We start from the raw sequence: 14380 nt of genomic DNA on the forward strand, positions 1-14380 counted from the left end.
GCGAGTTTCAGGGCTGTGCTAGGGGTGGGTGTCCCCTGGGATGGGAAGTAAACCCCTGGCCGTGGAGATGACAGACAGTTCTTTCTGGAAGTGACGTGGGAAGGAGGGTTGAGAAACGGGACATTACTGGAAAGGGACATGATGACAAGAATAGTAGAGTTTTGTTTTTGTTTGTTCTTAAAGATGAGAGGTCTTAGGGAATAGTCTGAGGCTCATGAAAACGAACCATTAAGAAAAGAATTGCTGATGGAGGGAAGGAAGAAGGGGGCACAGTCTAAGACTTCGCTTCGGTGCAGGGGTGGGTCCAGGGTGGCCGGGGTGGAGCAGGGCTCTCTGGGAACAGGAGGGAGACAGACCAGGCTTAAAGGCCCAGGTGGGGGTGGTGGATAAGCCCCCGGGAGGATGCCAATGTTCCCGTCTGATTTCTTCTATTTTCTCAACTAAGTGTGAAGCCAGGTTTTTATCTAAGAAGGAATGGTGTTGAGAGATTGAAGAGAGATGAGAAAGCGAAAATCATGACTTTTGGTGGGTGGATAAAAACCCATACTAAGCATTTATATTTAAATGCATACTGCTTGGATTCTTCTATGGATTTTATTTGATCATAAAAAGAGACCCCGGGGCAGGGCACGTGAGGAGAACTGAAGACAACTGTGCACTTTTGTCTGACACTTTCTTTGTCTCTGTCCCCTGGGCCACTGCCCCCCCGGGTTATGGATGCTCACTGTTCGTGAGAGGCCCCTTTCCACCCGGTTGAGCACATATGTATCAGACTGAACTCAAGACAAAATGCTAAGTGCTACTGTGTCAGTCCACCCTTCAAGGTGGCAATGGAGGCCACCTTGCTTTGCCAACATGGGAACTTGAAGTGCCCACAGTTGGCCCCTTCAGTGCCAGGAATGTGCATTTGCAGCCCCAGGTGAGGCCTTTGCTAGTCCACCTCCCAAACACAGGGCATGGCCCCCTGCCCGCCACAGCAGAGGCTGTGAAGTCGCATTGGAAACACCCTGCCCTTCTTTGCTCTTGATCGGGGTTGTTACCCACCAAGTTGCTGTCTCCTCACACACAGTCATGACCCGTCTGTTTTGGGTTTAATGAACGTGACCTCTTTCTTCCCCTAGTCTTGGGGTCTGACAAGGCGTCTGCAGGCCCTGCTAAACTCCCAGAGGCGCCTCTGGAAGAACACAGAGGAGTCACGCTGGGAGGACCCTGAGAGGTGTTTGGAAAGCTTTCTTGCTCCACACTGGACCCTGTGGATTCTTAAGAGTTTCTGCAAGAACCACAGACCAACACCATTTTTCTTCATAGGCTGTACACTTTTTCAACTTTGTGTGGGAAGACAGACAATATATGTAACCAAGAACCTAAAGCAAATAAATGACAGTACTTTATGACTAAGTTAGCTCTCTGAGTTGTAGGCAATGGATTTAATCTGGTGCAATGAGAACACAGCGTCAGTGCATTTTGGATTCCATCTTTGTCTTGTCTGCTCGGTCCCCTTTCCTCTGTGTCCTCCCCTTACCCCCTTACCTCCTCGACCCATTCGCTCCCACAGATTGCTACTGATGGTCACCCTGTGTAGCATATGCTTGAGAAAATGAAACAGGACATGCCTTTGCTTAGCGACGTGCAGTTACAGCCGTCTACGGGTGGTCTCAGTGGGGCGAGAAAATGATGATGATGACGATGAGACCCAGAAAGGGTCTTTGTGGACACGTGGCAGATGGAAACCCCCGCTGGGTTTAACTAGGCCGGCCAGGGCCTAGATGTTTTCATTGTGGTGCTTTCTGGCAGAGTCAAAGTTGATTTTCCCCCTCAGCGTTAAACGTTGTTCTTTTCTCCCCTCTGGGCTTGTGAGCTGGCTGCTGGGCTGCCCTCCGGGTTGTACCTGGCGTGGCACCGTGCCGTTTGGATGGGGTTGGGCTGGAGCATCAGTTGGCACGGTCACCGGGTGATGATGCTGCATTGGGCAGAGTCTGAGAGCGTGAGCCAGTGGGTGCCCTGTGAAGAGCCTTAATGCTGACGTGTACGTGAGGGCAGATCGCCCCCGCTGGCCTCCTGTGGCGTGGTGGGGTGAGCCCGATGGGGACGCTGAGGCCACAAACGGAAAGAGATACATCACGGGCTGTGACCGCCAGTGCATTAATAACCTTTCATCGGTAACCACTGCTTGCAGTGTGCTTCGTGTGCGGGACCTCCTCTGGAGGGGCCCTGGGGCCGACACCTCAGGAGGGCGGGCAGCCCCGAGGTGGCGCCCTGGCTTTACCTCCCCCACTCAAGAGTCAGCCTCGGCACTTGTTCAATGGGGAGGGCACCTCCCTTTCGGAATTGTTCTGAGGATTGGAAATAACCCCTGAAGCATCTGATGAAGTGACGGGTATGCGACAGCCGCTAACGGGAGACGGACGGGGGTGGCGTGGCTGGTAGCATCACCGACTCGCTCTCTACATTTACCAAGCACACACCGCATGTGCGCCCAGGTCCCGGGATGGACGCCTTGCGTGAGTCACCTCGTGGAATTCTCTTGTAAATATCATTCCTATTTTTTTAAACTGAAAATTTAATTTTTCCAATTCCAGTTGGCATTTAATATTATATTAGTTTCTGGTGTACAGCATAGTGTTTAGATGTTTATATAACTTATGGACCAATTCCCCCAATAAGCCTAGTGCCCGCCTGACGCCGTGCACAGTCATTACAGTGTCACCGACTGTGTTCCCTGCGCTGTACTTTACATCCTGTGACTGTTCTGTCACGCCAGTTTGCACTTCGCAGTCCCATCCGCTTTTGCACCCACTTCCCCGAGCCCTCTCCCATCTGGCAACCCTCAGTCTGTTCTCTGTGTGTACCCTTCTCATTTTTTGGAGTGGAAGAAGTTCGGTGATGGGAATATGAGATGCCCAATCACGTGGGTAATCAGGAGTGGAGCCAAATTTGAATCAGGCTGTCTGACCTGCAAGTCTCAACCCATGAAGATAAAATGCAAAGGAGGGAGGAGTTCTGCAAAACCGCGCGCCATGAATTCATCTCCCAGCCAGTTGGGAGCTAATAGTGGTGGACAGCAGCCAACCCGACGAAATGTTGGGGTGGCATTTTGGGTCGGGCAAGACAGACTAGATTTTACCGTGGGACCAACAACCCAGTACCAGTGGCTTAACCCCACATGAGGCTATTTCTCAGTCGTGTTACATGACCCAAGTGACTTGGCAGGAATCTACTCTTCAAAGCCAGTCCAGGGCCTGGGATGACAGAGGCTTCATTGTGACAGGTGCTTCTATGAGAATTGTAAAAGTGGGCCGGGGACAGGCCGCAGTGCTGCCTTGTGGCCTGCATCAGAGCATAGTCCTGCCTTATGCTTATGCTGCTGGGACAAACGTGAGTAGCAGACCGTGCTTGACAGGAACAGGAAAATGTGGGCCTCCCATGAGTCTGGAGGATGAGAGACGGACTTTCCTGGTGAACAGCGCTGATGGCTACTGCACACGTTCACAGCCTAAGTTGCAAAAGTTTCCAACTCAGTGTCCTGGCTTTCAGAACCATGTGGGTATCTGTGGTAGATTGTATTATTTTGTTCTCGTTTAGTTGTTTCCCATAAGAGAATTGCATTTGCTCATTCTGTGGACACCAGGCCCTGCCATATGACTTGCTATGACTAATCAGTGGTGAGCAAACGAGAGGCATTCCACCATTTCTCGTTTTTTTCTCTTCCTGCCTTGAGAATGGCGTGTTCCGCACGGGGCTGCTTCTTCGGTCTGCAGCCCGGACTGAGCAGGATGTGCGCAGAGCCCCCTGACATGTGCTGTGAGTGACAACTAAACCTTGTGTTTTCACCCTTGGGGTTGCTACTCCTGCATGACTTGGCCAAAGCACACAGCTACAGTGTACTTATCATTCTTAGTTAAATAGAAAACAGTGGAATTGGCTGTTTCTACAGGTGAATGTAGAAATTCACCTGTGTGGTTCGCTTTGTTGAAGTACATCTCTACTTTAAAGCAGAAGTATCTGTAAGGACTTACTATGTAAGTTAGTATTAGATGAGTTAGCAGCACAAAAATACATTCTAAATTGAGGGTTCAGCTGCTACCTAGGTTATGAAAAACCTAGGAGGGGAATCGGGAATGTAGAAATACGATTTTCAAATGCAGACTATGGTCCTGTCCCCTCTGAGCAGTTGCCTCAGAAGACCTGAGAATATTCTGAACTTGTGTCCACTGCAGGCAGAAATGATAAGGATGAAATGTTGCTATTTATAGGAATGCAGAATCTCTCTGAGTCCCATGATCCTCATTAATTCAGACTCATCGATTTGTAATTCCTGGCAGGTAACTGGGGCAGAGGCCAGGCTGGCATTTACTCCCATGCTGTGGGTGTGCATTTCTTGTGCTGGCTATCATCGCAGGTGACATTTGCCATTTAGACCATTCAGATGGCCTTCAGAGGGGGGGTCATCTGTCATTCCGTGGAGGTGCAAGGTCCTTGGAAACAGTAGGTCCACGTCGTGGGATTGGCCCTGCGTCCAACTGCTCAGCTCCCCATCCTCCTCCAGCTTTGCTCCCCGCTGCCCTCCCAGTTTGTGGGGGAAGAAATGATCAGGTAGAATTTGGGATGCTGAAAGGTCACTGGGGGCCTAGGTATCATTTTCGTTTCCATTTTAGAGTGGCAAAACTGAGGCGTAACAGAGGTTGAGCAAACCAGTGAGTTTAGCAACAGTGGCTCGAACCCAGGATGGACTGACACTAAGTGACGTGAGGTAGTGCAGACAAACCGAACCATAGCTGAGACTCCTTTTTCTAAAGAGCTGTCCTAAGTCATTAGGATGACAAACAAGTTTTGGAAGGAGGTTGGTGTAGGTGGAGGAGCCAGGGCACACTTAACTGGGGAAGAAGAGTCTCTCTGGCTGTTTCGCTCTGTTTGTGAGTGTGTGTGTGTGTGAATAATTTATGTGGTTTTCCCCAGTGAGCCTCTTCTGGTCACTAGAAATTGCCGCGTAGAAACGCTTCACTGGCACAAGCTGTCTGTGCTCGTATTACTGAATGCCCTAGGAAATCCTAAAGCTCTGTTTAAGGGTGTGCTAATTAGAGGCTTTCACTACCTGACACTCACCTCGCCATTTGAATGGTGCAGTTTCCTCGTAACAGGAGTAGTGACTTTAGAGTTCGAGTCAGAGCTGACTTTGAGGCACTAGTGCACTTTCTCCCCCTTGGGTTTGATTTCTAAGTTGTATGTACCATGTCACCACCACTGACTTCTGAGCTTTCATGTTAGTAGCTCCTCCTGACCCATTGCGAGAAGGAAGACCAACGAATTTTCTGGAACTGGTGTTTTAATAATAACGTGTTTGTAATTATTCAGTATTTCGGTTTTATTGACCACGATACTGTTTGGTAACCTTGATGCACTGCCTATTATGGGACAGTAAATGCCTTTTAAATTGTAGGAAATGTTTACAGGAATTGCAGTTTTCTTCCTTTTAGAGGGCTGGTGGGAAGCCTGAAAACTCTGTGTGCCCTGCAGCACCCAACCCAGGCTGTGAGGACATTTGGTGAACCAGAACACAGCATCCCCAAACTGAGGATCACAAAAAGTTTACCATATTTGGGGAGCACATGTCACCAGTTTTTATCCAGCTAATGATACTTCTCGAGTATATTACATTACCCGCTGGACGCTTTGAAAGAAGCCGTGAATAGTTAGTTCCCTTGAACCCAATGCCCAAAGAAGAAGGGATGGTTGGATTTCTTGATATTGAAGAACAGTAGATTTCCATCTAGGAAAATAAATTCATGACTTTGAATTCTTTAACCCATTGCTCCTCACAGAGACTTAGCAGGAGATTTTTACCCAAGTGCTTAGCATTTCTGACCTCATCAATGAACTGTTTTGCTAGGCTAGGTAGTTCGGGCTATAAACCTTAAGAGAAAAACAGCAAATCTGGAGAGAATGGCTTCCCAACAGAAGGGTTAGCAGCAGCTTAACAAAAGGAGAAAATAAGGTTTGTAAAAGGTAATGGGTATGAAATATTGCTAGAAACAGCTCAAGAGTACCGTAGCATGAACCCTCACGCTCTTACCTGAGAAATGCCACCTTTCAGACTCCGTGATCCCCTCTTCTCCCCTATTATAGTGAAATGGCGTTTTGATTACAGAAGAGAAGAATGGTACTTGATAATCAGATCTGACAGCACGGCGTATTCCTTCAGGCATAGTTTTGTAGACAATGCTTACCTAATTTCAATTTTAGAACCCTTTTGCAACACCTCTCTTTTTAATACGTGGTTCTTAAAAGTTCATGCAAGCCCATAAAGAATTTTAAAATGAATTGCTAACATTGGAGGCCAATAGAAACCTTAGAGAAAAAAGAGGAACTAACAGTGGAAGCCAAGATAGGAAAGCCTGTCTGCACATTAGATACAGTTGTCTCTTTCTGGTGCATTTCTCTGCAGAATCCTCATGAACCCATAGCCCTTGTGATACAATAAGCATTAAACTGAGCCCTGGCTCGTGTGGCCCAGTGGATTGAGTGCCTGCCTGGGAACCAAAGGGTTGCCTGTTCAATTCTCAACCAGAGCACATGCCTGGGTTGTGGGCCAGGTCCCCAGGAGGGGGTGCAAGAGAGGCAAGAGGTCATCACACGCTGATGTTTTTCTCCTTTTCTTTCTCCCTCCCTTCCTCCTGTCTAAAAAAATAAATAAATAAAATCTTAAAAAAAAAAGTCATTAAACCATGAGTCTGAACACCATCATCCGTGGGCTCCGGTAGCCAAGCCTCCATTTTCCCATCTGTAAAGTGAGAACCTGGTGAAGACTCCTTCCAATTAAAAAATGCTGTGATCTGCAATGTGACTTAGGTGACTTTCTCCAGGTGACTAATATTATTCTAGCAATGGATCTGAGCTTCCCTCTGGTGAAGGACTGTTTACCTTCACCCACTTCAGGTTTCCCAGCACCGGCTTCCGGTTTGCTGCCACCTACTCTGGTTAGCTCTCACCTACTTCTGGTGCAGGCTGCCCCTTCTCCTTGGTAACCCGGAAACAGTAAGTCTTGGCAAGTCCTCCCTGCTTCCTCATCTATCAAGTGTTATCTAGTGTATCGCCACTTAGTTGGCTTCCTCTTGTCCTCCACTTGCCCCAGTTTTTCATGCAGTATTTAAATCTTTCAGAAGATTTCTTCTTTGAAAAAAACTTGAAAGAAAAAAAAGTGATGGAAGGGGAACTCATAGATGAAGAGGCTAAAAAGAGATGGCAACCAATCATAGTGTATTAACCTCATTTGCACCCTGATTCAAACAAGCAGTCTTAAATTAAAGAAAAAAAAAGACGTTTATGAGACAACTGGAAATTGGAACACTTAGATATTGGATCTGAAGACATGATCATTAATTACGTTGGGGTCAAAATCGTGTTGTAGTTATTTTTCAGAAAGGATCCTTATGCTTTGAAGAAACATACTGAAATTATTGCTGATAAAATATGATGCTGGAGGGCAGTTAGTGAGTGGTGATGTATATGGAACAAGTTTTAACCATACATTGACAATTACATAAATAAATGATGGGGATGTGGGAGTAAATGATACTCTTCGGCTTCTTCTTGTATAAGTTTTATAGTTTCCAAAATAAAAAGTGGGGGATAAAGGCTCGAGGGGGGTTTATCCTAACGAGGCCCATGCACTGCGTGCAGCGCTGGAACGGGCTGCTTGTCAGAGCTGCATAATCGCTGGGGGTAAATATGGAAGTTCGTCAATCAGAAAGGCTCCAGTGAGGAGCTGGCTGGCGACGGGCCCAGCTCTGGGTGGCTGTCATCTAGCCTCCAGGCCAATTTGCCCTCTATAAATAACAGCCTATATGAATGCTTTACTATTTTAACGCGCACTCGCCACAGCTGCTGAGCGTGTTTGTTTACGTAGCTGTGAGGCCTTCTGTAAACATCACTATCGCAAAATCACCCATGTGTCAGGAACATAAAGGGCCCCCTTTAAAAATATATTTGTGGGATGAGACACGCGGCTGGTTCCCAGATGTCTGGGTGGCTGGTGTCAGAATTTTCCAGGGTTTTGGATTCATTTTCAAAAATAGAATCACATGACTGGACAGTTCTTAAGAGGTCACTGTGCCCATCCCTCCAAGTCTGGGTGGGACCAGACTTGAGCTACCCACTGAGGAGGCCGGTCTGTCTTTTATGAGGCCAGAGACCTCAATGAAGGAAGGACTGGAGCCAGGGCCTGCAGGGCACTGACTTGGGCAGCATGCACACCCTGCCTTCAAGGATCTTACTTTTGTGTTTTAGAAATAAGCCTGACTCTGAGCCCCGGGACAAAGCAGGCCTGCTGCAGTACAGCTGGCCATGGGGCATCGTGTGTCCGTGGGGAACCAAGTGACCTGGGACGCACCAGACCGAAGGACCCTGCAGTCAGCCTCCTTCCTGCAGGGTAGCTCAGCTCTCCAGGAGACAGCGGGGCGTGGTCAGGGTGTGTCCATGCTGTGGGTGACAGGAAGAGGGCTGTGCATCAGAGTTGCCGTGTGAGGCTCATGCTTGAAAAAGGCCTGGTGATGGAGATCACTGACAGTGGTTTAAGGTCAACTCAGACATTTTTGAAAGGAGAAAGGAGTGAAGCAGAAGCCGTCGTGGGCCAGCTTGCTGCTGTCAAAGCTCTTGGTGTCCCATGCAGCCCTGCAGTGAATAATTAGACCCTGGTGCAGTTGTTTTCCTCAGCATGCACTTGGTCCACCATCATTTTGTTCCTGTGACTTTGACTAATTGAAGGATTTCTTCCCCTAAGGGTCTGTTTAATGCCCATAAATACCAGTGGCACGTTTTATTCACAGAGAAAAGTGTCCCTCTGAAGCCTCGGAGATCAGAAGTGCCGGAAATACTGAACTGTACGAATCTCATCGGGAAAGGATCAAGGCATGTCCAGCTTCCAGACAAACTCAGAAGTTTCTAGAACACTCTTCCCTCTACTTTCCAGAAACTAGAAAACTATTTTTAAAAAAGAGAGAATTAATAGTTGCCTTTTTCCAGGAACAGAGGTGTGTGTTATGAGTTTTTTTCAGGCACCTATTTTTTCTCTAAGAAAGCAATAGGAAGCCTGCCGGGTGCTCAGAGGCAAGAATCACTGTTAATTACCGGGAAAACAATGTTCCTCTCTTTGGAAGGGCTCACTCCTTACAAGCTGTCACCAGAAAGACAAGCTACGCTGCAGGGAGAATGCTGACTCAGGGACGTCACCAGGATAACTTGCTTATTTCAGATTCATTTATTTTTTTGAGACTGGGCTCTGGGTTGAGGGAACAGCTCCTGTCGTTTGAAGCTCAGGGGAACACCTCTAACCAGATGGTACCTATTTGCAGGGGCTTTTGCTTCTTGAGCTCAGAGATGCAACAATAACAGGCTTGTCCACTGTCACCCGCCACGTCCTCTTGGGAGAGTTGTAGTGAGAGACCTAATGTTACATGTGCATCGCCAGGGGCCAGCTGATGCTGCCAGAGGCTGCACCTCGGGGACCACCACCAGGGGGACCCTAAGTCCCTGTGCTCCGCCCAGTGGGAGGAGGGCCTGGTCTGTGGGAAATGACAGAGCTCCTGTTCAAACCACATCCTCCCTGCCTCCCTCCTCCTCTCTCCCTGCCCCTCCCCACCCCGCCCCCAACCTTGCTTCACAAATATACCCAAAGTCAGGCTAGAGGTACCAATAGCCCTGTTCCCATCTATCACACTCAATATTTCACAATAATAATTGTGTTATTCTTTAAATCCGTTTCCAGGTTAGTCCCTTGTTGCATTAAAAAGAGCCCACGCAGTCACTGAGCTCCACGCAAAGCCTGCCACTCACGTGCTCGTTGCTTGCTGCATTTACAAACCAACTGCAGAGGTTCCCACCACTGTGCGAGAACTTTGATATAATCTTGCCTGCTGGGGACAGGGAGGCAGAGACGTGGGACCCGTGCCTGGCCTTTGAAGGGGTGACAGAGGTCAGCTGATGGGCTCATGAGGAACCTGGGGCCAGGCTGGTGGCCATGCATTTTCAGAGCACACCAACGAACCCCGAGCCTCCCGTGGAAGCCTGCAATGCACAGGAGGGCCGGTCGTATAACTAGAGCGGATCCCGGGGCTGCCGTCCGTGCTCAGAACAGTAAAGAGATTAACGACCTTCGGACGCTTCCTGGGGAGCACCACTGTTAGCTTAAGTCAGAATTTATGGCTCTGTTTTCTGGAATGTTCTAGATAAATATAGGCAGAACCCGCTTTGCTGTTGGGATGTGTAATACGGGTAAAGTTCAGCTATGAGTGAGGACTTCAATAAAAACTGACCACTTCTCTGCTCTGAGAACAGATCATCTTCCCTCCAACATACCGATGACTAGCTCTTGACGGCAGAGGGGTCAGTGGGGTTCTGAGGAGTGGATCTTCCATTTCTTCTTGCTTGGCTGGAGTTGTTCCCTGGGTCTGCAGCGCCGGGCCTGCTGGGGGCTCGGCGGGCAGAGTGTGCAGACAGACGCCAAGCGCTCGCTTGGTGTGAAAGAAAAACCCGCGCTACGGGCCTTGCACGCGGCTCCCAAAGATGAGGGGGAAGTACCTTTTTATTAAAGCAATTTGTCAGGCTTCCTTTGAGAGGCTTAACTTCTTCTTCCTGGCTTGGCAATGAATAACCTCAAGCATTTAAATTGGGCCATGTTTTTTGAGCCATTTAAAAAGCACTTTAGAGTTAAATGTTAAGTAAACATCTGGAATTTTAACATACGTTTTATCTTTAAAAATATTTTTAAAATATTTGTTATTTTTATAAGCAATATTTTAAAAATATTCATTAATTTGTTTCCAAAGGGCTCTTAAAAAGCTAAATGGTTAGACATCTTGGTGGATGGACTTGTGGTCATAAGACACAGGCGTACTCTTTCACAAAGTGAGGGGAGGGAGTCAGGGGTGAGTGAGGTTCAGCTTGCCATACCTGTGATAGGTAAGACCGTGCGAGCCAGTCTCCAACAAGCATGGGCCCCACAGACATCCCAGGACAGCGCGTGCCTTACCTGTAGCCTCCACCATTCCTTCTAGGATGACCACAATTTCCAGCTCCTCCTTGGGCAGCTGAGCTTTGGAGATTTCCCAGAAGGGACTCTGTTGGTTGATTTCGTGACTGATGATGAGTGGGGACACCAGAAACAGGCGGTCATCTCCGGTGTAATACCCAACGTTGATGTCCGTCTGGTTCAAAGGGATGAACTCCCCCTCTGAGGTCTGTTTAGATTTGATCAACTTGGCTCGGATGGAAGCCTCCACAATGTGGGAATTCCGAAGGTCCCCGACGCGAAACATCAGGCACAGCTTCCCATCCCTCATGGAGATCACCGCGTGGGTGGAGAAAACCAGGGTCTCTGCCCTCTTCTTGGGCTGTGATATTTTTACAAACATGCACCCCACCATGAATGCGTTCACAATGGACCCCAACACAGACTGGATTAAGAGGAGGATGATCCCCTCGGGGCACTTGTCTGTGATGACCCGGTAGCCGTAGCCGATGGTGGTCTCTGTCTCTATGGAGAATAAAAAAGCAGAGACAAACCCGTTGAGGTTGGTGACGCAGGGAGTCCATGAGGGGTCCTCTATGTGGTCCATGTCCCCCCGGATGTATGCGATGAGCCACCAGATCATCCCAAAGAAGAGCCACGTCACCGTGTAAACCATGACAAAAATCAACAGGTTGAACCTCCACTTGAGGTCCACCAGCGTGGTGAAGATGTCGGTCAGGTAGCGGTAGGTCTCCCGCACGTTGCCGTGGTGGACGTTGCACTTGCCGTCCTTGCGCACGTACCTCTGGATTTTCCTTTTGGTCCGGTCTCGGCTGACGTGCCGCGGCAGGTCGTCCCTGGCCTGCTTAGGCAACTTTGGCTGGTGAACTGCCACGGGGCTCTCCACGTCCTGGTCCATGGAGTCACCCTCCAGGACGTTAGCTGGTGGTTTGGGGAAAAGAAAAGAAAAACCGAATGAAATGCGGCCCTGGGGTGGTGATGGAAGCCACACTGGGTACGGTGTGTGAGAGTGAAGCCAGACACCACTCATGGAGCGGTTAACAACACAGATGAAGCCGTGTCTACTTGGCGTCATCGGACAGGTCTCCAGTGGGACTTGGACCCCTTTTGTGTGAGAACTCCTCTGCCCTTCCTGCCAGGACAGACCCCCCTGCTGTGAAACCGCCCCCTTGCCAGCGAGTTCTAAGAGTCAGCTCTTGCAGCCAGAGGTCTCCCCACCTCACCCGAGATGCTTTGGCCCTGGGGGGGCTGCCCGTCCCGAGGGAAGAATGCTCGGACCTGACAGTCTGGCTCCTTCCACTCAGCAGGCGGGCACGCCGTTTGTTATGGACTGGGGTGGGTGCCAGCCTCGCCCCACCAGACCCATTTGTTGAGGCCCTAGCCTCTAATGTGACTGTAGCTGGAGATGGGGTTTTTAGGGAGGGAATTAAGGTTAAGTGAGGTCATGTGAGGAGGGTCCCTCCTTCAATAGGACTGGTGTCCTTATAGGAAGAGGAAGATACAGCGCACCAGGGATGTACACATGGAGGAAGGGATGTGTGAGGGCAGTGAGGAGGCAGCCGTCTGTGAGCGGGAAGGAAGGTCTTCCAGACCAGCCAGAGCCACCAGAAACCAGCCCTGCTGGTGCCTGGATCTTAAACTCCCGGCTCCCAGAACGGTGAGACGATACATTTCTGTCATTTAAGCCCCCCAGTGTGTGGTGCCTGTTGTGGCAGTCCCAGTAGACTTAAGACACTATCTGAAGTCACCAAGCCTCAGTTTCCACATTTACAAAGTGGCCACCATGGAACCTCGTGTATGGGGTTGCTTTAAGATCAGATGAAACTGCATACCTGCCCGGAACAGACATGTAATGAATATTCCTCTGTCAGAAATCCTTCCTTAGCTATTTCTGTCTGGGGTAAGAATGTTCAATGAGGCCTTTAAATCGTCAAATTTCAGTGTTTAAAAAAATAGGGTTTTTGTTGGTTGATTCAATGTCAAGGTTAAACAAAATGTGGAAAATCGCTCTCCTTTTAAGTGTTTACACATTTGATTGGGTTTCTGCCTCGACGTTGAATGGCTGCAGTTTTGGCCTGTGGTTACTTTTCCTGAAGCCCCTGTGATGAGCAAATGCACGGGTGGAATCCTCAGTTACTGATGCATTAGGAAAACTCTTCCCGAATCTGAGTATGGAGGGAAGTTTGGAACTGGCACTGTTACCGTGTAAACACATATAAACCACCATCTGAAGTTACTGGTTCAGCCAGCTACTGGGGATCTTTCTAAAGGGGGTAGAAGCAGCTTCTCTCCCCAGGCTTCCATTCTGGGTCCCTCGACTCTGTTGTGCACGTCTGTCCGTGACAACCCGTTTCTCCCCTTGGTCAAAGGCCAAATGCTGTCTGTAGAGAAAACACTTATCTCGTCCAGAAAACAGCTGGGGGTGGGACTCAAGTGGTACCAACTTAACTTATGGATTAACCTAGTTCCTGGTCGGTTAGTTCCCTTACAAATCAGTTGCATAGATCTGTTTTTATCTTTCAGCTCAAGGAAGAGACAGCCTCTGGTCCACCGAGCAGGCTTTTGGCTTGGACAACTTCGACTTTCGACTCACGGCCCTTGACAGCCGTTCACCGGTGAGGCAGGAGCTTGACTTCTCCTTCTTTTCTGTGCGCCTGGTGCGAGGTCTTGCTTTGCCCCGGGGAGCGCTCTCGCTGTGCAAGGCCACCCTGAGCCCCTCCCTACCGGAGTCCTCCAGCAGAAGAAGGTGCTCCGTGGGACTGGCTCCCTTTGAACCAGCCTTCAGTGCTACTTCATACTTGAAAATGCCACAGAGGAAATCTACGTCCACCCCCACAGCCCACTTTGAAGCTGCGTTCCCGCTTTCCCCAGCTCAGCTGTAGCCTTCAAGCTCCAGGCGTCTGTCCTGAGCTGGCGGGACCTGTTTGACAGTGACCAAGACAGTGCTGGGATTGTGGCAGTAGACCCTCCAATCTGTTTCCCCTTTTTTAGCTCAGGACTGGAGCGCGTTTCCCGGCCTCCTCTGCCTCGAGGGGTGGCCGTGTACTGAGTCCTGGCCTGTCGGGAACAGGTGTGCCCTTCTGGCTTCAAACAGTGTCTGTGTCCCTCCTACGCCCCTGCCCTTCTGTGGGCGGGGGGCTGTGACAAGGGGCTCGCCTGACATAACCCCCTGAAAGCTCTTGTGCAACTGAGAGTCCCTAGTGGTCTGTCAGACACAGCTCACTTCCCTGCACTTTCCCTACCCGCTCCCCGCCCCCCACCCCCCCCATGAATCAAGAGCATGGTAACTTTGCTGTAACACTCTTGAGTAGACGGGGCAATCTAACATGCAGGCTACTTTGCCATGTGAGGTCTGTT

At 49.4% G+C, this 14380-nt stretch overlaps 1 protein-coding gene across 1 annotated transcript in view; it reads right to left on the reverse strand.

Annotated features, from left to right (window-relative positions):
* The window catches only part of KCNJ6 (potassium inwardly rectifying channel subfamily J member 6), a 185584-nt gene that overhangs the window by 26306 nt on the left and 144898 nt on the right, over positions 1-14380 (reverse strand). The window contains exon 3 of the mRNA XM_037040636.1: positions 11024-11944. Coding sequence (XP_036896531.1) covers positions 11024-11944 — 921 coding nt within the window. The remainder of the gene's footprint in view (positions 1-11023; positions 11945-14380) is intronic.

This window comes from Sturnira hondurensis, unplaced genomic scaffold (genome assembly GCF_014824575.4).
Source record: "Sturnira hondurensis isolate 20B ecotype Veracruz unplaced genomic scaffold, ASM1482457v3 Scaffold0002640, whole genome shotgun sequence".
In the NCBI taxonomy this organism is placed as follows: Eukaryota; Metazoa; Chordata; class Mammalia; order Chiroptera; family Phyllostomidae; genus Sturnira; species Sturnira hondurensis.